Genomic DNA, 26067 nt, shown 5'->3' with positions numbered 1-26067 from the left:
GGCAAAGTTGCATGCACTTGTCTGATGGGAGTATCTTGACTGATTGCTGAATGCTACGGAAGCTTAAACGTACCCGAAGAAGGGGATTTGTGCAACTCGCCAAAGCGCCTTGTTGGGTAAAAAAAAAAAGGCTAGAATGCAATCCGGTGTGCAAACTTGCCACAGCGTCTTGCTTATGGCAAGAAGGAGAGAAAGCGACTTGGTCAAAATCACCAAGTCGCCGCAATTTTTAGGACGAGAAGGTCACTTGTGCAAACTCGGCGAGGCACCTTGTCTTCAACGGAAATGGAAGGCGGGACGAGTGGGAAAGAACATTATAGGGAGTATACAGTACTGCTTGAGGTGAGGATTCAGGTTTATAACTTTTTTTTGGTGAGATACTGAGAAACCCCTTATGAAATATGAAAGAGCATGTAATTTCAAGAAGGATTCAACGTTTATTTGATGAAAATTGGCCTTGAAATGGCTGAGATATTAAAAAAAAAAGTAATAGTAGTAATAAATGGACCGGCCACGACTTTTATTAGGATCTCTTTGTTTTTCCTTGTTTTTAGATATCTTAGTCATCAAATAAACATTTGATTCTCCTAGAATTGTATGCTCTTTAACATTCCATAGAGTGGTTTCTAAATATCTCGCAAAACGTTACAAGCTGAATCCTCACCTCAACCAGTACTGTACAGTCCCTAGATACATCAAGTAGCTTACATCAATTTTTTGTAGGCCTAAAAGTGATAGCATATAGTATTATACTTTTGTCCATATTGGCCTTCCAATTCGACACAATGACAAGACAATTTGATGCCTTATACTGCAAATGTCATTACTTTATAACGTCTGAAGCATTATGATAAGGGATCTTTGGTAATGACAGTGGTAATTTGTTGTGCCATCTCCATGTAATGATTTGTAAGTTTTATTGTATACAGGAAAAGAAAAGGTGTTTGTTCTGTAAATATAATAGGATTAAATCCCCTGCGTAGGTTACAGCTGGTGCTATAATACGTGAAAAAATAAAGTAGGATATTTTGTTGACTTTGGATAATTCAGATCTCAATGCTTTCGAACAAACCTTTAAAGATATCTGCATGTGTGTGTTTAAACGACAAACCATATTATGCAGACAACCGTGATAATATGCAGGGGATAACGACATACGTAGAACCACTGACGAATACATACTGAGTAGCTTGAATTTCTGAATGGTAAATTAAATCCAATGTTGATATTGAACATCACATAGATCATACTACGCTAAATCAGCATAGAAAAAAAAACAGAGTCATCGTGTTTCTATAAAGGAGAAATGGGATCGATTGTGTGCAGTAGCAGCGTTTGAACTCTTAAATCTTGCATGTTGTTGAACTGGGCCTTTAAGAAAGTCGTCATTCAATTCGCGTTCGCGAATATTTGGACAGTCGCCTGGCATCCTTTCCAGAGTGTACATGTAGGCGACGCGCATACATAATCGCCTTCCCGCCATCGCAGATTGCACGCTGGCTGTCTCTCAAGCAGCCAAGCAGTTCGGCGGAAGTGGGTAAATGACGTTGAGCTCTCGGGACGGAGCTCCATGATGCAGCAGAGCGAGGCACGCACACTGATGGCGATAGTCGTGGCGTCATTTACTAAACGCCGAGTTGCGCGAAAGAAAGTTAACGTATGAATGACAACCACACTACGATGATTGCATGGCGGGAAAACAGATAATGTAGAAAGACCTTTATGTAGTTTGACGTATCTTCTGTGCCATTAATATTTCAGGCCCGTATTACGATGAATTATTGTAGGTCCCTACTGCTTTGCGTGTGAATTTGAAGGGACAACCTATAGGAGGGAAAGGAAGAAATGCAGAGGAATACCATTGGAGTCAAACAGAAAAGGCTGCGAAATGATATTACCGTACTCTCAAATGAATATAATTGTAGATTTCATCTTCATTAAACAGTCATCGCAAGAAACCCAGAGTCTGTGTTCCACGGATGGTGAAACTAGCTTACCTGTGTTGGGCGATCAAATTTACATGCTCACATTGAAAACTTAATTTGAGACAAATCAATAATGGATAGCATGTTGGTCTCAGGGTTGATCAAAAATGAATGATTTGATGAAATATTCCTTGTTGTGGTATTGTGGTAATGTGATAAAGCGTATGCAAGATTATTGTGATGATGTGCTAGTGTATACTGTAGACCTCTGACATTACATTATAATCGGGTTCATGACTTTGTAGGGGCCCGGGTATAGAAGTGCGTGAAAGAAAAAAAAAAACACACACACACACACACGCTCATTCTTCAACACACACATACAGACACACTCACACACACACACATTATCATTAGGGCCTATGGTAAGAACCAGTGCACGAGGGGCTGCATTATACAAGCTAAGCTTTTTAGCAGTCCCCTTCCATTTCCAACAGCCTACTTAATTACCCATTAAATACGAAGTTCACAAACTCTATCATGACTTTGTTCCAAATTTGTTAACTTATAATGAATTATGCAGTTGCATACAAATAAGATTCACGTGATGATGTGAATACTGTATTTGAAATACCGTAATTATTATACTCATACAGAACGTTATGTTTACTATTGTGGATAATAACATATGGTTGGCAATGGGATATCAATGAAATGATATGAAAATGGTTTAAAGGTTCTAATGCAGTGCAGTGGACAATAAGAGAATTAAAACATCACTCAGTGGGATGACGGGAGAAGCAAGCCGCCAAGAAAGTTGTGATTTACCCCGTCAAACTCCATCTTATCCGGAAATCTATAAAATGATATTCAAGTTAGTCTGCAGGTCTTGAGGTTGAGGCACTTTTTTCTGCGAGCGAATGTATGGTCGTCCATCAGGCATGCATTCCTTTTCATTAATTACCAGTATCGCAGTAGAAGCCTAATGCGCCTTTGATCTTGACAGCTTGCAGCCGGTTGGTCAGTCAGTGATTAACTTAAGTCAGTTTGTTCATTTCCGGTGTGAAAGGGACTGCATACACATACGCTGTGGGTATACATCTTTCAGTAGAAAGCAAAACACCGGGCGGAAGATTTGACCAGAACGTATATATAGACAGCTAAATTATAATTAACGGAGACAGTTATGGATACATTATAGGACACAAGGTAATTAAGTTAGAGAACTCAAATCGCTATTCCTCTTGTCAGGAATGGAAAGTATGTACATGTATGTGTCTACAATTATTTTTTGAGCATTAGAGAGACAGAGAGAGAGAGAGAGAGAGAGAGAGAGAGAGCGAGAGAGCGAGAGCAAAAGAGAGGGAGATAACGAGAATGGGAGGGAGAAAGATAAAAAAGAGGGAGGTGATTGACACCCAAATCTTCTGTTATATGAATAATTTTCATTACAAAAGTGTGTACATAACAGGTTGAAAAAGAATGATAAATCATAATTATTTAATAGCATGCTTCGAAAGATGTGTAAAAAGAAGTATCTACTATATCGCGAGTACCTTAAAAAAATCATGACATCAACGAACAAAGAGAAATAAAAGAATATATAAGAAGAAGCATGGGCAATATCACAGGAAATTTAGTAGTTTGCCGCGTGGTAATTGAAACTGTTAATCGCATTGATTCATTACAAGACAATTGTCATTTTTATTGACAAAATAGAGTCTGCAGCAAATCATTTTAATTATCATATTTGTGTAATAAGTATACGAGTATTGTTTTTGATGTGTCACATTCGCCTACACCTGTTTATAATTACATGCACAAGACCTGTAGTCAATGTATACTTTTAAAGCCTATAACCATTTCTGCAGTGTTGAATGCATTGAGATAGTTTGTATTGGTTTAAGAACTCAATATAAGATATTACTAGTATACATCATTAACTATGTAAAATCAGACTTGTGTTATGTGAAGACAGGCATTTTGCAAGGTTCTGTAGAGGGCCCTCTCCTTATACCTTTGCTATTTGTTAGTGATTTGCAATTTGTTCTCTATACTGTTTGCCAATGATACCAACCTACATGTGTTTCAGTTAGGTCGGGATGTTCATGAAGTTAATCAAAATGATGAAGACAATAATGGAGAAGGTGTGTTCTTGGTTTGCTGCAAATCGCTTTGTATCAAACATAAACAAAACTTGTTATATGATTTTTAAGATGAAGAATAATGTAGTAGGTGTCAATGTTGTACAAACACATGTAGGTAATTTTAAAGTCAAACGGGTAAATAGAACAAAATTTCTTGGTGTGAAAATTGATGATCGCTAAACCTTGACAGGTCATATTAGTGATTTTGTTTTAAAATGATTAGAATTGTAGGTGTCATGAATTATTTGAAACACACACACACACACACACATATATATATATATATATATATATATATATATATATACACTTATATATTGTGTGTAGGTGTCATGAATTATTTGAAATATGTATCTCTTTAAAAAATCCTTTTGACCATGTACCACATAATGATTTCTCCATATTCAACATTATAGAACAATGATAATGTAGCCATAATTCATTATACTTACTGAATCGTATATTGGTTTTTTTTAAGTGTTATGAGTAATGTATAGTAATGTACGCATTTTTGCACACACTGTAGTATTAACTAAAAAAATGCAAGTTAAAGAAAAGATTATAAAAGCAGTTACAAGTCAGTGGCTACATTTAGATTCTCGTAAATCAAGTGTATCATACCTGTCAAGTTCTATAATTCATTTACTCTAAATATGCTTACAGCACTAGAAGTTCTAATGAAATATTTTATCATTTGTGCAGATATAAGTTTTCAAAGACTGCAATTTTATATTTGATACATTGGCGCCAAATGCTGAAATGAGTTACCGTCTATTATCAAAGAATGTCCAGCTACATATTGTATTTCATTTTCAAAACTTAAGTATAAGATGCTTTTGATCAAAAGTGCAATTGAATAATCTTTGTAAGATTTTGCCCCATTTTATTATTTTGTTGTCTTGTCCTTTCGTATTGTTTTGTTGTTTAGTGTATATCTTTAACCCTTATTTGTACTCTGCAAAATCGTTATGTATCTTCCACTTGATTCTAATCTGCATCCTAATTATTTGTAAAGGGAGTCGGCTTCGAGAGCTTTCATAGATGGCCTTTGGTGATTCCTTTACATATGCGATATATTTTGTATATCTTTTCCTCTCATTTGCTTTCCTTGTAAACGTGATGCACAAATAATTACATGTCTTGTCAATTTATGTATTCTTTTTGGCATGAGGAGTACATAATTTGATTAAATCGAATGATCTTGAGTGATGTGTAAGGTGGTAGCATGAATAAGATATTGTGTATTACACGAAATTCTCGATCGAGAATTCAGCCACTCGCAATGGTGTCTTACAAGTCCCATTTCGCGAAATACAGGGTATACGTGTCATCAGTCCAAGCAAGTACCCTGTGAGGGATAAACCTGAAATACCCTCTCAGGGCTATTCAGCGGCTCAACGAAGCGTTGCGATCGTTATCTCTATTCTCATTGCCGGTCGTTCCGATTTATGACTGGAAATTCTGCGGATTTTGCTGGCTCGTGCGAGCGCTGCACGCTTGCAGTGAGCTGGGTGGCCTTGTACACCCACATGCAGGCCGGACAAGTCGCAGCGTCACATACCAGCCGGGGAGATACCACACACAGTCTTCACATCCACCAAGTATTGTAATAACCCGCGCTAAGATGGTTTCAACAATTTGCACAAATCGAAAACCACACTAAGTGCACATAGTCGTTGCATGATGATACCACGAAAAATAAGCAAAATACACAGTCCCCCCCCCCACACTCACGTACGCATACAAGCACAAGCACCCACGGCAAAAACAACAAGGGTGTCAACAACATCAAAAGCAAAAACAAAACGAAAACTGGCATCATTCAGAACGTGTTGATTTCGAGTTTCAAGATACAGTTGTGACTTGTATCTTGAGAATAACGTATAACCATTTTTTTTTTTCTTTTCAAATCATGTTCATGATGTATCAATTATTAAATCTGTATTTAATAGTCACATCCAGTATCAAAACGTACCGCTCTGTGACTGAGAAAGCAGCCATCTGCAGTGTGGACATATTAATATATACGCATCTATAATATAAGAGTAAGAACATCTTCTATAGACGATCAAACGCAATTTCAAAACCCAGTTTTGGCAACTGAATGGATTTCGTTCTCCTACCTGCCCGTGGCCGGTACACTCGCCGAACTGTAAAGACGCGATGGTATCACACATCTCCTCAACTGGAACTACAGCTGTATTTTCAGTTATGACACTATCACAGTCCCAAGTAGATATAACACAAAACGCCATCTTAGTCTTCAAAAAATGTTATCGATGCAGTCATGACAGCGTATATTCCATACCATCAGGGAGGTGGAAAGAGATTTGAATAATTCTGCCTAGTTAGTGCACAGGGATAAACTGAACCGTGTATGGTCTCAGTGGCAGCTAGCTGACTGGTATCGAGGAAACCCGACTAAGGAATTAAGATAAAAACACAAAAACAACATTACTCCCCCACCCCCCACCGGTTGATTAGGGCCTGGATGGTATGTGTATGTGTTTCCAGGGAGGTGGGACACTCTGCCGAGCGAGAGTGCAATGTCACAGCACTTTCTCAAGATCGACGCAGGGACGTAATCAATGCACATTTGATTTTTCTGATAAACTGCGTTGATACCATCTTTTAATGTCCCCTGAAGATCATACTATAAAGATGTAAGCATTGATTTCATCCTACATAATGTGTTTCCAAAATTTACAGTTGTGATTACATGTACATTATATCGAATGTGAGATGAGCGAGCTTCCTTCGTACAGCAGCCAACGTTAGCCCACGAAAGTGGCAACCAAGCAAGCAAGGCGAGCCAGAGAGCAATACGATCACCATTCCACGTGGGCTAACTGCACGGAGGCACGCGGTGTGCGCGCGTTTTTCTGTTTCAGTAGCGATAGCCTGAAAAATTCAGGCCGGATTGAATGAGGCTAAGGGGACAAAATTTTCGAACATTTTGTGCTATGACAGAGAGCGTGTGAATTTTGCTCCCCGCGGATTATCCTTAAAAAGGGTCTATGAAAGGAAAGACTAATAATCTTCTCTCTAAGGGAAAACGAGCGCAATCCGCGGGGAGCAAAATACACGGTGTGTGTTTAAACACACGCATGTCGAAGCGGTTTTGTCGGTTCCCATAGACTTTACACGTGAAGGCGATTCTCTTGGCACTGAGCCAAGTTCGGCGAGCTCGCTCGGTTCTCCCGTTTTATCCTCTATAGGGTATTTCGGCGTTATCCTTCACAGGGTAGTTGCTTGGACTGGTCATAACTATAAATTGTGAGATTTTCTGAAATTTGGTCTTGAATGATGTGGCTGAATCATGTCTTGTAACTGAAGTCTTTTACTCGCGACAGATTGTAGCGTGTATTTGTTTGTTTTACGTTGCATCATTTTCTTATTTTACTTTATTCTTTGGTGTTTTATGGAATATATCCGCGTTTAGCCGCATAGCGGGTGAAGGTCGAAAACCAGCAAAACATCGTTGCAAGTGGAATGAAAACACTCTCAACCTTTGCGTGTCCCGATCCAAAATCCCACGCTTAGTTTGGGTTCACCTTGTTTGGTTTCGGCTTGTTCACTTTGAGCTTCGAATTGTAACATCTAACTCAGCTTGTTTGAAATCGACTTATTTGAGCGTATACATAAAGCTCGAACGTTCAAGCTATCGGGAGCTGAAATGTTGATGTTTTCTCTGTTATGTTTGTCATCTGTTTCTTTGCGTTCATCTCGTGGGACTGACTTTTTTTATAGCATCCTTTATCTCGGCTCATCGGGTCGCAGCTCATCTCATCTGAACTTTAGCATTGAAGCATTAGCTCAGCAGATTTAAAGGTCTTATTTTGTTTCAATCAAAACTTATAGTGAGCGTCATTCATTAAAATGTCTAGCGATGAAATTTCATCTGAAGACTCTGAGGTAGGATTTGCAAATGGCGCTAATAGATTTTCGTTCGTGGAAAAAAAAGAAATATCCAAAAGCAACCCAGTGCCATTATTAATAATGTGAATATATACTTTATATATATATATATATATATATATATATATATATATATATACTTGCTTGTAAAGCGTGCAGTCGCATTGGTGAATTGGTGAAGACGCTGGACATACTGGTATACAAGGGGCATACGACTTCTTCTTTTCCCAAATTCAGGATATGTGCTGACGTCATGGCTTGCTGCAGGCTATTTCTTTTATTTCCTGACGAAGAATAGCGAAGCGAAACAAGAGAAAACACTTAAAGACGTATTGTCGATGTTGCACCAGAGACTATTCCAATGGGGCTCTATGATACTCTCCTACTTACCGCGAGAAAGGAGCTCATGAAATGAGGTAACAAGATCCCTCCATCAAACCATCAATCTTAGTTACTCGCTAAGTGAAGGCGACGGTTGTGAGTGGGCATGTGCCGCCACAAGGCAAGGCGACAGTAGAGGGAGCGTGAAGTAGCCGACATCGATCAAATACTTGCCCAATTTCGCCGGCATTTAAGTCGTTTTACCGACTAACGCTTGCAACGGGCGTGCACAGACGCATGACGGTGACATATCGAGCAAATTCGGGAAAGCTAGAATTCTACACATAATTCACTTTCATAATTCTCCATTCGTTCACTCTCAAGTAGGTCGTGTATCCCTCCTATTTCATGATATCAACTGCAAGAATATTTCAACACGATTATTCCACGTCCTCGTCACATACCGGTGTTCGTAACGAAATGATCATTTCGTTAGCGAAATGGCTGACAAGCTGGCTGATTTCGTTACGAAAAAGGCCATGCGACATTTGGCGCTCCATACAAATTGTCCATGGTTTACACCATGGTTTCAATTGTAGGCCCCTACCACCTTTCGTGAATTCGGGCCTATGGGTTTGGTGGCAACTTCACGCCCTTATCATTCTCAAACGACGACTGAATATCTCCATGAGCATGGGAGGATGCCTTTAGATAATAAAAGCAGAGATCATCTCAAAAGCTAGATGATGCAAACTTAACCCTAACTAGGCCGGGGGGGGGGGGGGGGGCCTCCGAGCCCCCCCCCCCCCCTCGACGTTTCGCGCGATGTATCGCTAACGCGAAAAGCTAACGCCGCGACGTTTCATGACTTTTTTCTTTCGAGTCTCCTGCATCTTTTGACACCAAATTTGCGCTGCTCAGGCACCAAGGCGGTTCCGATGTTGCGCATAAATATGTACGTGCATGTCAGACCAAAAATTGCTCAAAAACGTGAATTCGTGTACAATTTCAATGCAAACTGTGCTTACAGGCAAATTTCATAAAAGCATGATTATTTGGGGGTTTTACTGATTAAAATCAGTTTTGTTCGGAACAATGACGCGAACAAGTTTCATCGAAAAAACAATGAAAAACATAAAGTCGAAAAAACAAAGAAATACATAAGAAATTCAAAAAACAATAAAATACTTAAGAAATTTTTTCAGATGGCACAGTTTTTTTCTCTTATATTGGCTCAGGACACTAAAAAGAATATTTACACAAAAATGTGCCCATTTTTAGCTTTATTTAGTGATTAATACCAAATTGTCTGATTTCATGCACCATTATGCATAAATTAGCATAATTAAGCATAAATGATACTTTTTTAAAAATTTAACTTCATGGTACTTTAGATTACATCATAGGCAACGTGTGTGCGAATTTTCGTCGCGATCGTGCAGTCGACGGCCGAGATCTGGAGGGGGGCCTGGGAGCCCCCCCCCCCCCCCCCCCCCCGGCTCTATGATCTACCTAAATAGCCCGGCCTATAAGTTAGGGTTAAATCACCAAGAAATTACACTCTCTGTGGGTATTCCAAGTTTATACACAGACTTGAGAGAAAACTATAATGAGAATTAGTGATCTCTGCTGGCCATGAAATTCTTTGACGCACAGTGCACCAGATTGGTATCAAGAACACAGCACAGACCATACACTATACATTCTCCTTCGATGTTTGAAAAAAAAAAAACTTAATGAGAAATCACAGTAATGAGTGGATTGTTCTTATATTTTCTATTAGCCAAATGATGTTATTGTTTTCTTGTATTCCATCGACTGCTCAAAAGGTCTAGAAGATGACAATCGTTGTTGTAATAACAAAATTCTAATCATTGGTGGTGGTCTTAATTGCTCAGGAGAGCCCTTTCAGTGTTAACACTGCTCCACACTAGGGTCATACCATCGCTATTTAAACGTTCATGTTCTGAGAAATGCAGTATATTAGACATGAGGTGCTAGCATCTGTAGGCATGACAACTTGTGGACGTATAAACGTATCAGACATCATATTAATACAAAATTGTATTCATACTCTCGACCCTCTGTTTACAAACTAAGAGCCTATCAACTCTTCTATGCATTATTATGGTGCCTCGACAGATGATATTATAAAGGTATACAGTGCGACATGAAAATCGCTAAATATAATGACGAGACATGTTCGACAAAAATAGAGTTCCCTTTAACGAGGTCATGCTTAAAGACGAAGAATCGATTACAACAATATTTCATATTTTCTCTCCATTCCCCAAGTCCTCCTCACATTTTGGTAACAGCAACTACACTGCATCCCCGTTATAACGAACACGGTTATAACGAAATTCTTGTTACAACGAAACAGAAATTCAGGACCTAAAATCATCATCTATATAGGCCCTGGTTTATATCTGCACCCACTATACTCTTCGGCTATAACGAAATTCCAATATAACAGAAGTCCCGAATACTTCGTCGTAACGAGAAGTGTTTTCTCTCTCTCTCTTTCTTCTACCCAGCATGCCTTGCGTCCGAAGATGAAGAGCGCCTCCGTGAGTACCTGTTCCCGTCACATTATAACCCATTCGTTCTTCCAAACCAGAATGCATCGGACGTTCTCCAAATCCAGTTCGGTCTGGCTATCTCACAGATCCTTGATGTGGTAAGCATTTTCACAGAAGCTTCTTGAGGCTTCTATCTCTCTCTGTCCGTCTGTCTCTCTCCAAAAAGGTATCAAAATATACGAGACGATTATAAAATAAGCCAGTTCGGGGTTAGCTTATAGGCCCATCGGTACGAATGATCTTTCTTTTATTTTTTTTCTCAGTCGGTTACGGGCACTTCACTCGTTTTCAGAGTGACACATGCATTGCCCTTGAAAGATTTTGTATGATATGTAATTCCGGTGATGCAGAAGATGAGTTTCATTGCTTTATGATTTGTTCTGTATAATATTATGATGATTTCAGATCACACTTATTTAGTACTATATCAGAAAGAGATCCTACTTTTTCTCAATTGCCAATTTACCGACCATTCCTTTCTTTTTAATGTCATCAGTTTCACTGTGCTGTCAAGTAGACAGTTTTGCCAACCTTATTTTAACGTGCCGTAACAATTTATTATATCCCCACAATTGAATATCTCGTTCATGTATTATTTAGCCCATTCTCTCTTTTGTTGTCTTAAATCATTTGTTATTGTCTGTATGTACTACATGATATATTTATATATTTTGTATTACTTTCTATGTTTGATGTATATCTATCACGGGTGTAATTTTTAAATAAAGAAATAAACTAAACTAAACTATTATCATAATGCATAAGACGTAACAATTTATGGGATTCATCAGTCCGTGTTTAAACAAAGAATGAACTCGCGTAGATCAGCTGACCAGAATGATCCGTATATCAACACTTGGGAAAGCATCCATTTCATTATTTGCCTTCATTGTATTAACAATCTTTCTATCGATATTGCCAAATACCACTTCTGCTGTCAGGGTGGATGTGCTGGCAAGCAGCATTTATAAGGATTACATGAATAATCATTAATGCTAGAGTCACACACGGCCGGATTTCGCACCGGGTCCATAAGGAATTAAAACCGTATCGACCCGGTTCGAGCCGTAGAGACCCGCATTGACCCGCATCGTAACCCGTGTCAATTCCTGATGGATTCCGGGGGCTACGATACGGCGGTGAAAAAATTTTGGTCATGTTCAAAATTTTATCACGGATTTCGATTCCGTATTGATATCCGAATTGACCCGGTTCGAACCGCAATTGAATCGCATCGACCACTGCACCCTGTAGCGTAAAACCGTATGGACCCTTGCCGTATACCGCATTGCCTTCATGCAACGGATGATGACAAGGTTTATATCCGGGTCGGTACGGGTCGAAGCGGGTTGACACGGGTCGATAGGGGTCGAAAAGGATTCAGTTAAGGATTTAAAGCGGATTTTTATACGGTTCGATACGGGTCAATACGGGTCAAACTGGGTTGATAAGAAATTAATACGGGTCGATACGGTTTTAATTCCTTATGGACCCGATTCGAAATCTGGCCGTGTGTGACTGTAGCATAAATTACCCTCCATTCCGGGACTAATCCGGGTCACTTTCACCCGGATCAAATCCGTTTTGTGACCCGGCCGTGTGTGACTGTAGCATTAGACACCGGTGCTTATCCCAGTGAATTTAAAAACCATCATGTCTGTTGGTACGAATGACCTTTTTTTCTGCTCATGCACAAAGTTGAACTGCGAACTGGCTTATAAATGGTAATCTATTTAATTCATTTTCTCTTTCAACTATGAGGAATCACTAAGAATATAGACACCGCAGTGAGGTGAATAACCATTACGTTGTATTCTTCAGGTTTTGATTTTAATTCGAGATACGGGTAATAACTTGTCACACGAAAGCAGAAATGCGTCATTAGAACTTTTTTTTTTTTTTTAATATCGCATGTTATACTTTTCGTATATTACACGTGAAATATCCGACACTTTGTCATTACCACTTTATCTATAAAAAAAAAGTATTCAAATATATATTATATAACGCTTCTCTTCCGTCAAAAGTTGATCAAATAGGTTGGCACAACACTCATGAAATTCACTGTTTTTGAAAATGTAATACAGTATCACGGTATTACATTTTCAAAATCATGAAATTATTTGTTCTCCATGCCCCCACTTGGCGATTAAATTGTTAAATGAACCATGCGAACTGTGAATGCATTGTGGATCCCATACTAAGCCTTTTTTATCATTAATCTTACCCGAAAAAAGCATAGGTCACACACACACAAAAATGCAACCTATTACTGTTTTCAAAAGCAAAAACGGTAATATTTTCATTTGCGTTAAATCCATCACTTTATCTTTAAGTTAGAAGAGATTTAAAAGGTAACAAGCAAAGCAAAAACAAGGCAAAAACGCGTTTCATTTGATTTTTTTTTAATAAAAATTGATCTTATATATATTAATTTTGTCTAAAAGCAAGAAAGCGATCAATTTCCATTATCATCTCCTTGCAACCATATACAGCTGTATTATGGGTTGAGTTGATTCTTACAAAAAGAATGTTGTGATCTGAAATCGATGATTGAATTATGATAGCAATGCAGTATTTAGTGCACCATCATCATTAACATTTAAAACTAACAATCCTTTTCTCTCTTGCTTTGTTTTTCAGGACGAGAAAAATCAAGTTTTAACTTCGAAAGTATGGATGAAACAGGTAAATACCAATGCAACAAAATAAATGAGCAATGATAACACGAACAATATGCACTACTATTCAACAAAATGATATAGAGTGATTACATACAAATACCTTAATAGTCAACTTATTTTACTGTCAAGTACCACATTGACGACCAAACATTTGTAAGTACTAAACTTGAAGGTTATAAATATATATATATATATATATATATATATATATATATATATATGTATATATATATATATATATATATATATATATATATATATATATATATATCATAGTACATTTAGGTTTCATTTTGTTTGAATAAAGTGGAAAAGTGATAAACTTGGCTCTGAAGGAGGTTACAGTTTCAAACACTTTTACATCTCCGATTTACACTTTTGCACACTGCTCTGGACGGGATTGGCTTTTTCTTTTTGATGTTTTATTATTCGGGAAAATTTAACTTGAAATTGTATAAACAAACGAGCTATAAATACCCAAAATGTTAAAGATTCAAAATGAATCTTAAGATTGTTCAAAAAGATGGTGGCATCGAAAGCCGAGATCAAAGGCACAAGATACGATGCGCCTGTGGAATTCTTGTTTACAAGAAAGAGAAGTGACAGCTGTTTGAATATTTTAGCCAGTTGAAACTCCAGCTCTTCTCGCTCAAACTTGCTTTTTGAGACTCGATCTCATGCATAAATACAATAGCTCCCATCTCACACCCAAACAATACCACTTGCATCCAAACATGCCCAGCACTTGGACACACAGAAAAAAGTCGAGTTCCAACTTTTGAAATCATACAATGTTCGATTATTATCATTTGCTGTTGAGAAGGTTGCTTACAACTTGCCTTCAAGGCGCATTTTTATCATAGGTTGCCCTTTTTTTTTCACTGCATACGGGACAAGAAAGGAACATGTGCCTCTGTCCAGGCGAAATCTTGGCATCGTTAAGTGCAAATGATGAACAGTACGTATCCTGTATGTTGTCGCTAGATGGCAGCAAAGCACTGAGACATACAATGTACCTCCACTATCTGGGAAATGTTGATACCGGTATCGCACACATGCAATGTGCTGAGAAATACGCTACCTTGTATATACTAAGTTATATTCATTGCAATCTCCCCATTACAGATATGGCACGACTATAATTTTGTGTGGGATCCACAAGACTATGGTGGGATCAGCAATATCAAAGTGCCATGCATTCAAGTATGGCTCCCAGACATTGTCATCTACAACAAGTAAGTTGCTTTAGACAAGAGAGCATTTTCAATCACATTGCAATGCATGGTTAATGATGATAGTGTAATGACGAGAACATCGCCACTGACGATTATAATAAGAACGCTAACACACTTGTATTTCAAGAACGTCGATAATGACAACAAAGACACTAGAAATAACGGTGATGATAAAAAACACCATTATGAAAAGGATTGATTTATGCCGTTTGTCTTCAGAAAACTGCCCTTTATCTTTCAGGATAGATTAATATGTGTGCCAGCAATGCTGCTGAAGAACTGCTGCCAACGTAAAGAGCTGGGATGGAGACTATCAAATCCACTTGCATTATTACAATTCATACGCAATAATCAACATCATTAATTACTGCCTATTTATTTCGCCATGAAATTCGCCATGCCGAAGGAACAAGGAACTAAAAGGAGGGCAAAAACCCCTCGGGGGTCGGGCTAGGTCCATACCAAGGCCCTCAGCCGCGGAAGAACTCCCTCCAGTCCAGGAGGGTGCTACTAAGCCTCCTCCTGCTGCTGAACATCTTCTTTCTTTCTCTTGATTTCCACGATAGTTAGTAGCAGCAGCAGCTACGCACAGCAGTTCTTCAAGGGCAGCAGCACGTCGGGCTTCTTCCTGGCATATATGCATTTCCATATTCTGGAAATCCATCTCGAAAATATTCTTCGATTGCAGTCAGAAGAAATCGGAATATAGGGGAAGGGCTGCTCACCCTTGTTATAGGGTTGACTCCTGGTAGATTCGCCTGGTACTTCTGCAGGAGTTGGCAAAAGTTCTCAAACGTTAAATAGTGGTATATGGTTAGCAAATAGTTACTAACCTCCGCAAATACAGCCGCTAAAGGCCCTGCCACACCTTTCCGGGCAAGCTACGTGCGGCGCGCTTGTTGCGAGTAGGGATTTTCAAGCACGCAGGAAAGTTTTCTGCGGGCGGACAAGGATGTTGACGAGTTCCGTACTTGCGTCTTACCTGTTAGAGGCGTGATATTAACCTGCTACATGCGTGTATTCCATGTGACCTGCATTAGAAGTTTGAAACCAATTCATTTTCAGCTACGAGCGACATACGGGGACTGTAAAGCACCTGCGTTACAGCTGCGAAGTACCTGCGTGGGACTTGCCTGCGAGGTGCTGCCGCTAAGGACCTCCTACTGGCGTTCTGCTTGTACCTCTGCGGGCAAACCCTTGCGACTCACCCGGAAAAAGTTTTGGTCATGCCCAAAACTTGGCTGCGGGTAAATCGGGTTTGCGTGCACACCTCCGGGCAAGTACGGGCGAGATACGCGCTAGGTACTGTCAGGTGAAGACGCAGGCGATTCCCACTCAGGTATACTTCGCAGCTGTAACCCACACTCTTAAAACATCCGGGTCAGAACTGACCCGGAAAGGGTCCGTTGGGGTCACACCCCGTTCCAGGCAACGGCGTAGCCAGGATTTCATCTTAGGGGGGGCGGTTAGTCTGCGAGGGAGCGAAGCGACCGAGCCCGAGCGAGCGGAGCGAGCGAGGGGGGGGGGGGGGGGGAATGTGTGGGAGGGGGGTGTCCCCCCTCCCACGGTAAGAACTTTTTGCATTTTGATGTTGTAGATGGTGCATTTTGATGCATGTTTTTGCGCGTTTTATCGACGTGAAAGAGTCCCACTTGTTTATGGTAGCAGTTTATTTTGATGTAGATTATTATTGAACAATTTGCCTATAAAATGGTATAATTTAGATACACTTCTTGTATTGATTCTTTTCACTGAATATCATGAACGCGACTGAACCCGAGCGAGCGGAGCGAGCGAGGGGGTAGGGGAGGGTGTGGGAGGGGGGTGTCCCCCCTCCCACGGTAAGAACTTTTTGCATTTTGATGTTGTAAATGGTGCAATTTGATGCATGTTTTTGCGCGTTTTATCGACGTGAAACAGTCCCACTTGTTTATGGTAGCAGTTTATTTTGATGTAGATTATTATTGAACAATTGCCTATAAAATGGTATGATTTAGATACACTTCTTGTATTAATTCTTTTCACTGAATATCATGAACGCGACTGAACCCGAGCGAGCGGAGCGAGCGAGGGGGTAGGGGAGGGTGTGGGAGGGGGTGTCCCCCTCCCACAGTAAGAACTTTTTGCATTTTGATGTTGCAAATGGTGCAATTTGATGCATGTTTTTGCGCGTTTTATCGACGTGAAACAGTCCCACTTGTTTAAGGTAGCAGTATATTTTAGTGTAGATTATTATTGAACAATTTGCCTATAAAATGGTATAATTTAGATACACTTCTTGTATTAATTCTTTTCACTGAATATCATGAACGCGACTGAACCCGAGCGAGCGAAGCGAGCGAGGGGGGAGGGAAAGGTGTGGGAGGGGGGTGTCTCTCATGTCTAATTCTCCTTCCTTCCCTCACTCTCTCTCTTTCTGTCTCAAATCAAGGTCACTCTTGATGTAAACCAGTTTGAATAAAGAGAAAGTAGCGTGTCTCTCAGAATATTTAGTCCAAAATTTTGCACAGCTGAAAATTATCAACATGTAGTCCCCGCTCGGGTTCAGTCGGTGTCCCCCCTCCCACGGTAAGAACTTTTTGCATTTTGATGTTGTAAATGGTGCAATTTGATGCATTTTTTGCGCGTTTTATCGACGTGAAACAGTCCCACTTGTTTAAGGTAGCAGTATATTTTAGTGTAGATTATTATTGAACAATTTGCCTATAAAATGGTATAATTTATAGATACACTTCTTGTATTAATTCTTTTCACTAATGTCATGAACGCGACTGAACCCGAGCGAGCGGAGCGAGCGAGGGGGAGGGGAGGGTGTGGGAGGGGGGTGTCCCCCCTCCCACGGTAAGAACTTTTGCATTTTGATTTTGCAAATGATACAATTTGATGCATGTTTTTGCGTGTTTCATCGACGTGAAACAGTCCCACTTGTTTAAGGTAGCAGTATATTTTAGTGTAGATTATTATTGAACAATTTGCCTATAAAATGGTATAATTCAGATACACTTGTTGTATCAATTCTCTTCACTGAATATCATGAACGCGACTGAACCCGAGCGAGCGGAGCGAGCGAGGGGGTAGGGGAGGGTGTGGGAGGGGGTGTCCCCCCTCCCACGGCGATAACTTTTTGTATTTTGATGTTGCAAATGGTGCAATTTGGTGCACGTTTTTGCGTGTTTTAACGAGTTGAAACAGTCCCACTTGTTTAAGGTTGCAGTATATTTTAGTGTAGATTATTATTGAACCATTTGCCTATAAAATGGTATAATTTAGATACACTAGTCTTCTTGTATTAATTCTTACACTGAATATCATGAACGCTGTCTGTTCAGCAATCAAACAGAAAAAGCATGCACACGAGGGTTTAGATAGGGGCATATCCCCTCCCACACGAAGGTGATTTTGCGTTTTCAGACCTGAAATTCAGCGATCTGGTGCAAATTTTTGGTGCAATACTTTTTCATCGAAGTGTTAAAATCACGGAATTTAGCTCTTATTCCGAATGTGCACCATCTGTGCGTATGTATAAAGTCTAGTGAGGTATATAGAGCTTAGGGGAAGGGGGGTAACCCTTCCCGCTCGCGGAGCTTTTGCGTTTTTAGAATTGAAATAAAGCGATCTGGGTATAGCCACAGTCTACTTCTTTGCATGGCCGGGGGGGGGGGGGGGGCGAGCAGGGAGAAGGCGTGGGCGAGTGTTATCTCCACCCTTCCCTTCCGATGGAGCTTTTATCTTTTTAAGGTTGAAATTGAGATATCTCGTATACGCATATTTGATGGAATCAACATTTGAGAAATCACACAAAAAAAAACACTGATTTTTTTTTTTTTTTGGGGGGGGGGGGCTGAGGGAGGAAAGGGTCGATTAAAAGGGGAAATTCCCCTTAAGATACATGAGGGAACCTTCAGTTTTCGGAATATAAGTGATAAGTCTTGTGCACTCAGAATTATTCAGAATTGTTTGTAGATCTAAAAAGTGTACTTGGCTAGGGAAAGAGGCACAGAGGGGGTGGGTTTGGGAGGGGGTACCCCCTCCCAAGCACGAGAGATTTTGCATATTTTGAATTGAAATTCAACGATCTGGTGCACACTTTGAGTGAAATATTAAAAGAATATATCTTATTTGATGAAAGGTTGCAAAGGAGACCCGCTTCATGTGCATGCATACAGTATACACGCATTTTTTTTTCCGCCTCCCAAATCCCCGGTCCAAATCTTAGGGGGGGGGGGGGCGACCGCCCCCATCGCCCCCCCCCCCCTGGCTACGCCAGTGGTTCCAGGTCAGAAATGACAAAGAATGGGGTCAGGGTGATCCCATTCCGGGTCTTCATGACCAAATTCCAAGTCATTTTTGACCCGGAACGGGGTGTGACCCCAACGGACCCGGTTCCGGGTCAGTTCTGACCCGGATTTTTTTTTTTTTTAGAGTGCAGGTACTTCGCAGTCCCCGTATGCGGTCAAGTTATGATATTCTGTGGGACTTTTGCCATTCCTTCAGAGGAATTCCTTCACTGAGTTGTCAGCCCCAACGCGCCTGGCACGCAGGTCACACAGAATACCCGCAAGTAGAACTGAAGTAGAACGCGTCCAGCAAATAAAACAAGACACATGCAAAATTCGCCCAAATCCATGTCCGCACTCAGAAATTGTCCGGTATGCTGGAAAATTCCCACACGCATCAAGCCCGCGTATGTTGCCCGGAAAGCTGTGATATCTTCCAAAAAAAAGATGTCACAAAACTTCAACGGTTGCAAAATTCTGCTGCCCGATTGTTAACTTTTACTAATAAGTTTGATTCCATATTAGCAGTTCTCCGTTCTTTGCATTGGTTACCTGTAGAAAAAAGGATTATTTTCAAGATTCTGTTATTAGTACATCATTCAGTTCATTCTTTCTCCCCCGTATACATAAGTAATTCTGTTCAAAAATACAATCCGACACGAAGGCTACGTTCATCATCAGATACATTCATACTCCAAACACCCAGAGTAAAACATGGGTATGTGATCGTGCTTTTTCCGTTATGGGACCAAAATTGTGGAATCAGTTGCCTCTTCAGTTAAGGGAACTGTCATCTACAGAGTCATTCAAATCCAACCTTAAATCTTATCTGTTCCTTTCATACTGAGGACTATAAAGAGGACTTCGGGTAACTACGAGTGAGATAAGTGCTAGGTACTGTCACGTGCGGGTCATCTGCGGGGACCTCCGGGTAGAAAAAATTGTTCTTCGCAAGTCGCACCCTACACTTGCCCGGAATGGTGTGACACGGCCTTAAACATCGCTGAAAGTCGCTGGATGTCGCTAATTGCAGAGACGAATCCCGTTTTTCGCCAACATTTTGTCCGAAAAGTTGGCGAATCCAAACTTCGCAACATTCGTTAATATTCGCCACTCAGTGCGGTCGTTGGTGTCGTTCTTACAGTGCTGGTTTGTTACTCACTTAAGAACCTAATTCTGAAGTCGTTCTAGACATGAAAACACACATGTATTATTCAAATACAATTGAAAACCCTATTGTTCGTTCAAAATAATAGAGACAAAAACTTCCCTATCAGACAGTAGCAAATACCCGAAATGTCTATGTATAAACGTACTGTTTATATAGTGCATGTTCGATTTATACATAACTTATGTAGTTACAGCATTCTGATAACCCACTGATGGGTGTTCATTATTCAAGGTATAAACATGGAACGTTTAGGAAAATCTTTATTTCCATCTTTCCTCTTTGTATGCAGTGCCAATGGAACTTTTGACATGCGGTCCCACGCCTGGGCGAGTATCTACCACAACGGCACCGTGCAGTGGTTCCCTCCAGTTTATTACCAGAGCTCTTGTAAGATTGATGTCCAGTACTTTCCCTTTGACGAGCAGAAGTGCGTCATGAAGTTCGGGTCCTGGTCCTACGACTTTCAGAAGATAGACCTGAAGCCGGTGAGCGAGAACGCTGAGAAGAAGGACTACTGGGAAAACGGCGAATGGACAATTGTAAACTCGCCAGCGGAGCGCCACGTAATGAAGTACCCATGTTGCAATGAGACTTACGTTGACGTGACGTACACCTTCGTTCTCCGGAGGAAGCCCCTGTTCTATTTCGCCTACCTGCTACTTCCTTGCGGAATCATATCCTTCAATACGGTGCTTGTGTTCTACCTCCCACCTGATATTACTGGTAAAATGTCGTTGTGCACATCGGTCCTTCTATCCATGGTATGGTTCCTGCTACTGGTCACGCAGTGCATACCCTCTAACGCGAACAATTTCCCCCTGATTGTCAAGTATCTTCTTTTCACCATGACGGTGGTGGCGTCCTCTATTGTTTTGACGGTGTTTATCCTGAACATTCGACACCGATCTCCGTACACGCACACCATGCCTCCATGGGTCAGAACGGTGTTCCTCGACGTGCTGCCACGATTCGTCGGGCTGCAGCGGCCGGACCAGCGGAAGAGGAGGGACATTCACAACGTCAACATGGCAGCGCGAGATTCCATGGCGACGAGCAATCACGTGGATGCGATGCTAAACGAAACTTCATCACATTCCTCCGAAGCAGACATCAATGATATTCAGGGTAAAATAGGAGTTAAATGGTTTCATTTAAAATAGTCTGTTCAGTAGGCGGGTCAGTAGGGTCTCCCACGAGAGATCACTCTCAAACAAGGCACCAAGTTATCTGTTCAATGTCTGAAATCTGAAATAAAACAATTAGTCAATCAACGATTACAAGACCTCTGAAGATCAATATACTGTATTTCATACTGAAAATTTGCCTTTATATTACTTTTGCAGAAAAAACAAAAAACAAAAAACAAACAAACAGGCAGTAGGCCTATCACTAATTCCTCAAAACCGTAAGTGATAACCGTAATTATAATGTTTGAGCGTTCCAACCGTTCCTGACGACAAATCAAACTTTCTATTATCATTTTTATTTCAACCAGCTTTTGAATACTGATATCCACTATCCTGGAAGATAGCTGATCAAATCTTGGAGATGTCTGGCAATAGCAGTATACCAGTGGTCATAATTAAATTATATACACTGGGGAAATGAAGCTGTAGGCCTAATTATGTGGGATGTCTTTGTACATGATAGTAATCGATCGATTTCATGGATATTTTTTTTCTCCCAAATTCAAATTTATGAAGTCATTTTCACAATAATCCAGACAAATTTTCCGTAACATCATTACGATGCTGACCAGAACAACTTAAGTTAGAGTAAATCATTATTATTGTTAAGGTGGAAATATTATTGAAGGCAGTTGGTTGTAAAAGCAACAACAACGACAACGAATAAATACAAAGCAACAATCTTTGGTGGATAATACATCACAAAAACAAACAAACAAAGAAGTCAAATTTTGTCTTTGATTGGGTTTGTTTTCTTTTTATGCCCTTAACAGTGGAGAAAAACACCATTCAAAGGGGTAGAAACTCGCAGAACGCGATGCCGATGAACCCAGCTGTTGAGCCGCTGCTGAATTGCCTCGTGGCGCAGAAGAATCTCAAGGCAGAACGCTTCTACACGCCCTACAATGATAAGAATAGCACCGTGTCTCACTACAGCATGCAGGATGTTGATCACTCCCACGGCCACAGCATCGGCCACGCTCACAGCCTCGGCCACGCCCACGGTCTCGCTGAAAATAACATCCGTTCCGGCACATCCAGCAACAATCGGTTAGCGTCACAGATGGAACCACCCCTGGAATACATGATAGCGCAGAACACGGTGGAAGACATCATGTACCTCACCTCTCGCAGTATTAACAACGAATATGCAACTAAGGTACAATGATGTCCTTTGTGTGGTTTTCTGTCTTATTATAGAAGACAGGACAATTAGGAGAGTAGAGGGAGAGTATAGATGTGGGTGACAGTACAGACATCTGTAGATCTAGCATGTCTAGCAACATCCAAACGTATAAGCACGAGTGCGCGCCCGCACATACACATACACACACACACGTCATACATCCGTACAATCATCTTTAAGCTTACACAATGTGATAATGTTGCGATTTATTTTTCACTGAGAGAGATAAAAAGGAAGAACTAAAGAGAGTCCGTCTTATTTGTTACATAATAAAATCAAAATCAGCCATGAGTTAGGATGAAGCGTGCGTATATTAAAGTGATCATACATGCAGTTGATTATTGATTGTACCATGCAGTAACAATAAAATTTAATGAAATGAAATGAAATGATTCAAGCATCAAATGACAACATCAATAACCAACTGAAGTGTTGGCGACTACTTAAGGTCCATGGAGCCTACATTACTCAACGATTTTGAATCATAATTTCAGTCGATTTGATAGCTTTCTAATCATTTTTCTTTTCTTTGTTTGGGAGCAAACCGCTATACTTCCTTTTGTTCCACAAATCGGCGATATATATTTCAGACAAATTTTGTTTTATCTCTCCCTCTCTCTTTCTTTCTATCTATTTCTGTCGTTTCCTGTCAGGTAATGCGAAAAAAAGATTCGGGGACAACAACATTGTTCTTACAAAGTATTTATTCAGCACGCGCTAGACGAATTGGATGATCACTATCTTTCTCACTCTCTCTGCTTCACTATTTACAGGCAAAGGAAGAGTGGAAGATCGTCGCCATGGTGATAGACAGAATATTCCTCATCGTGTACCTGTGCTCCGTGTTCACTGGGACGTTGTCAATTTTTCTGGAGGCGCCGCTGGCGCGGGAATTCTTCATGGACGTGATTTTCAGGAACGGAACGAAGTTTAAGGAGGATAGTGCAGAGATGAACATCACCATGTAGCCTCTTCCCCCAGACGTTCCATCCAACCCAGCGTGAAAAACTCCCACCATCTCGCGGCAGCCGCTCAGATATATCTGCACGGCTGAAGACTGAATTATCATCGTAAATCGCCCTGGACAGATGTTTGGGCGATCAAAACTTCATGCTTTGGAGGAATTATCTTTTTAAATTCATCTTTTATTCTTAAAGATGGCATAAACAGAAAGATGGGCACCTATTCATCGCAAGAACGGACGGAGGAATAGTACAGGTGAACCGGTTTATGATCTTTCTTCCTGCTGTATATACCACTGGCCGGTTACCGCAAGCAGCGAGGAAGGAACGCTGTTCACTGTTAAGGTGGACTTGACCTGTTCTGTATACAGCATGTATAAGCACTCTGAACTGCTGATTTCAAAAGATGTTTTCATGAACGGACACGCCTGCATCATGGCGGTGCACGATGACTTCATCAGTATGATACGGAAATCATCAGGAAAAATGTATTTTGTCACATTACCTTACACCAAACAAGTGATGATTCTCACGCATGGTATCTTCCACACATGTTGTTTTCTACCATATAGCGTTTCAAACGTATGAAATACTAATGTATCTATGATATGAATGTTTTGCTTTTTATTCACTCGCGGGAGAAAATGGTAACGTGATGGGATTTGATAGCTTAACCCCTTGAAATGATACTGCGATTGTATGTGTGTGCGTTGTGTGTGTATACACACACGCACCACAAAAACGGACGGCCTATTCAACCCCCATGAAGTTCGAACCCTCAGAGATGCTCTTTACACATCCACGGTGGGATCTTCAGTGTTCAGCGCTGTTCTTCCAGAAGGATCTGCCATTACCACTGCGCCAGCATTAGAAGAAATACCCATACATTTTATCAACTATAGGTCGAGAGGCACATCGTTGGCTTAAAATTCTCGACCAGGAATGTAATCACTGGGCAGGATTCGAAGTTGGATCATCCCACAAGACCGACGGACACCCGCGAGTCATACAGCCCATAAATTCGACATTGGAAAAGGTCCATGAATCATACAGCCCATGTATTCGACACTATACAGTATAGGCAAACAAGGCCCATGAGTTCGACACCTGGTACAAACAGCCCACGGGTTCGCCATTACAGCACGGGGCTTCGTTTCTTTGTTTGCTCAATGTCGAACTCATGGGCTGCATGACTCGTGGGCTGTGTAACTCATGGGCTATTTGACTCGTGGGATATATATGATTCATGGGTGTCGAGCTTGTAACGTGCACCCTTTGAACTCGGGACCACCGTTTGAATGTGTAGAGTCACATTCTCTTTACCGTAATGCCCACAAGATACCACACTATAGAGTCACACTGTATGCTAATCACATATCTCTGCAGTTCGCTTTATTAGACAGAGCGATCGCTCCCTACTTCCCAACATGTAAATAGAAATATATTCAAAAAAGTATATATCGTTTTATATATTTGAATAGATATCATCGGGATCAAATTAACAGTTACTCTCTGCTGTGTTCTGAATGCCCAGGTAGTAGCCAAAATAATGATGATGATGATGATAATAATATGGAAAATAGATAGTCATGCAGTTTGTAAATTGTAATAACCACGGTTTTTAATTTTGTCGGGAAAAGTGAAGTCAATTTAACCTGCTGTCCTACTTAGTACCAACGTCACTTCTGACGCTAGGGACGAAAGAGAGATAGAGAGGAAAGGGAGAGAGAGCGTGGCAAAAATAACGCCAACAAAAGCAAGGAGAAAAATGCAAAAACTTTCAATAACATTAAATTTCGCTCGTGCAAAGACAAGTCGGATTTTCTTTCCTACCCTACCCCCGCTTCTCTCTCTCTCTCTCTCTCTTTAGCAAAGTGTGTCGAGGTGTCATATCAAAGACAGGTAACATCCAAACAAACGTATACGAATACATATTGGCCTAACCTTAACTATATTTAAGAAGCATATTCCATAGTACAGTATTAGTCCTAAAGTTGGTTTACGTTTTCGGTTTTGATGTAAGTTCACACAACCAGATTTCCCTTCTTTTTTTCTGTTTTTTTCTTTATGTTGTTGTTGTCTTCACCCGCCAACCATCACTACAACACTTACGAGAAGACAATGTTTGTAAGGGTCCGCCAAGAAGTAATCAAATACTTCAGCAGGAGAATGTGGTAAAAACATGGGAAGTCAAGATCCCTTGGACCGAAGTTCATGTCGTAGATTCGGCGAAGAACCGACGATAGTGATACGCATAACAAAATAGTTGCTATACGTACTGAGTGTCTTAGGAAATAGTACTTAAGATAATTGGCATCTATCGTAATTGATTTGCGTGATGTAATAAAAGCTCTTGAGTTACATTTTATTCAATTCGTACGCCTGACTGAACCGTGAGACGATCTTGTATTGTCGCTTAGCATGCTAAGATAATACCATGTGCTTCTTTGAGAGAAACATACTTGCGGCATG

General features: G+C 40.5%; 1 protein-coding gene across 1 annotated transcript in view; it reads left to right on the top strand.

Annotated features, from left to right (window-relative positions):
• The window catches only part of LOC139743443 (neuronal acetylcholine receptor subunit alpha-3-like), a 69515-nt gene extending 45670 nt beyond the window's left edge, over positions 1 to 23845 (top strand). The window contains exons 2-7 of the mRNA XM_071653928.1: positions 10849 to 10991; positions 13537 to 13581; positions 14703 to 14812; positions 20550 to 21385; positions 22221 to 22606; positions 23407 to 23845. Of these exons, the coding sequence (XP_071510029.1) occupies positions 10849 to 10991; positions 13537 to 13581; positions 14703 to 14812; positions 20550 to 21385; positions 22221 to 22606; positions 23407 to 23601 (1715 nt within the window). The 3' untranslated portion in view covers positions 23602 to 23845. The remainder of the gene's footprint in view (positions 1 to 10848; positions 10992 to 13536; positions 13582 to 14702; positions 14813 to 20549; positions 21386 to 22220; positions 22607 to 23406) is intronic.
• Positions 23846 to 26067: the final 2222 nt, after the last annotated feature.

This window comes from Diadema antillarum, unplaced genomic scaffold (assembly GCF_040938485.1).
Source record: "Diadema antillarum isolate AM-2024a unplaced genomic scaffold, OU_Dant_1.0 scf00000034, whole genome shotgun sequence".
Taxonomy (NCBI): domain Eukaryota; kingdom Metazoa; phylum Echinodermata; class Echinoidea; order Diadematoida; family Diadematidae; genus Diadema; species Diadema antillarum.
This window is presented reverse-complemented; position numbering and strand designations above follow the sequence as displayed.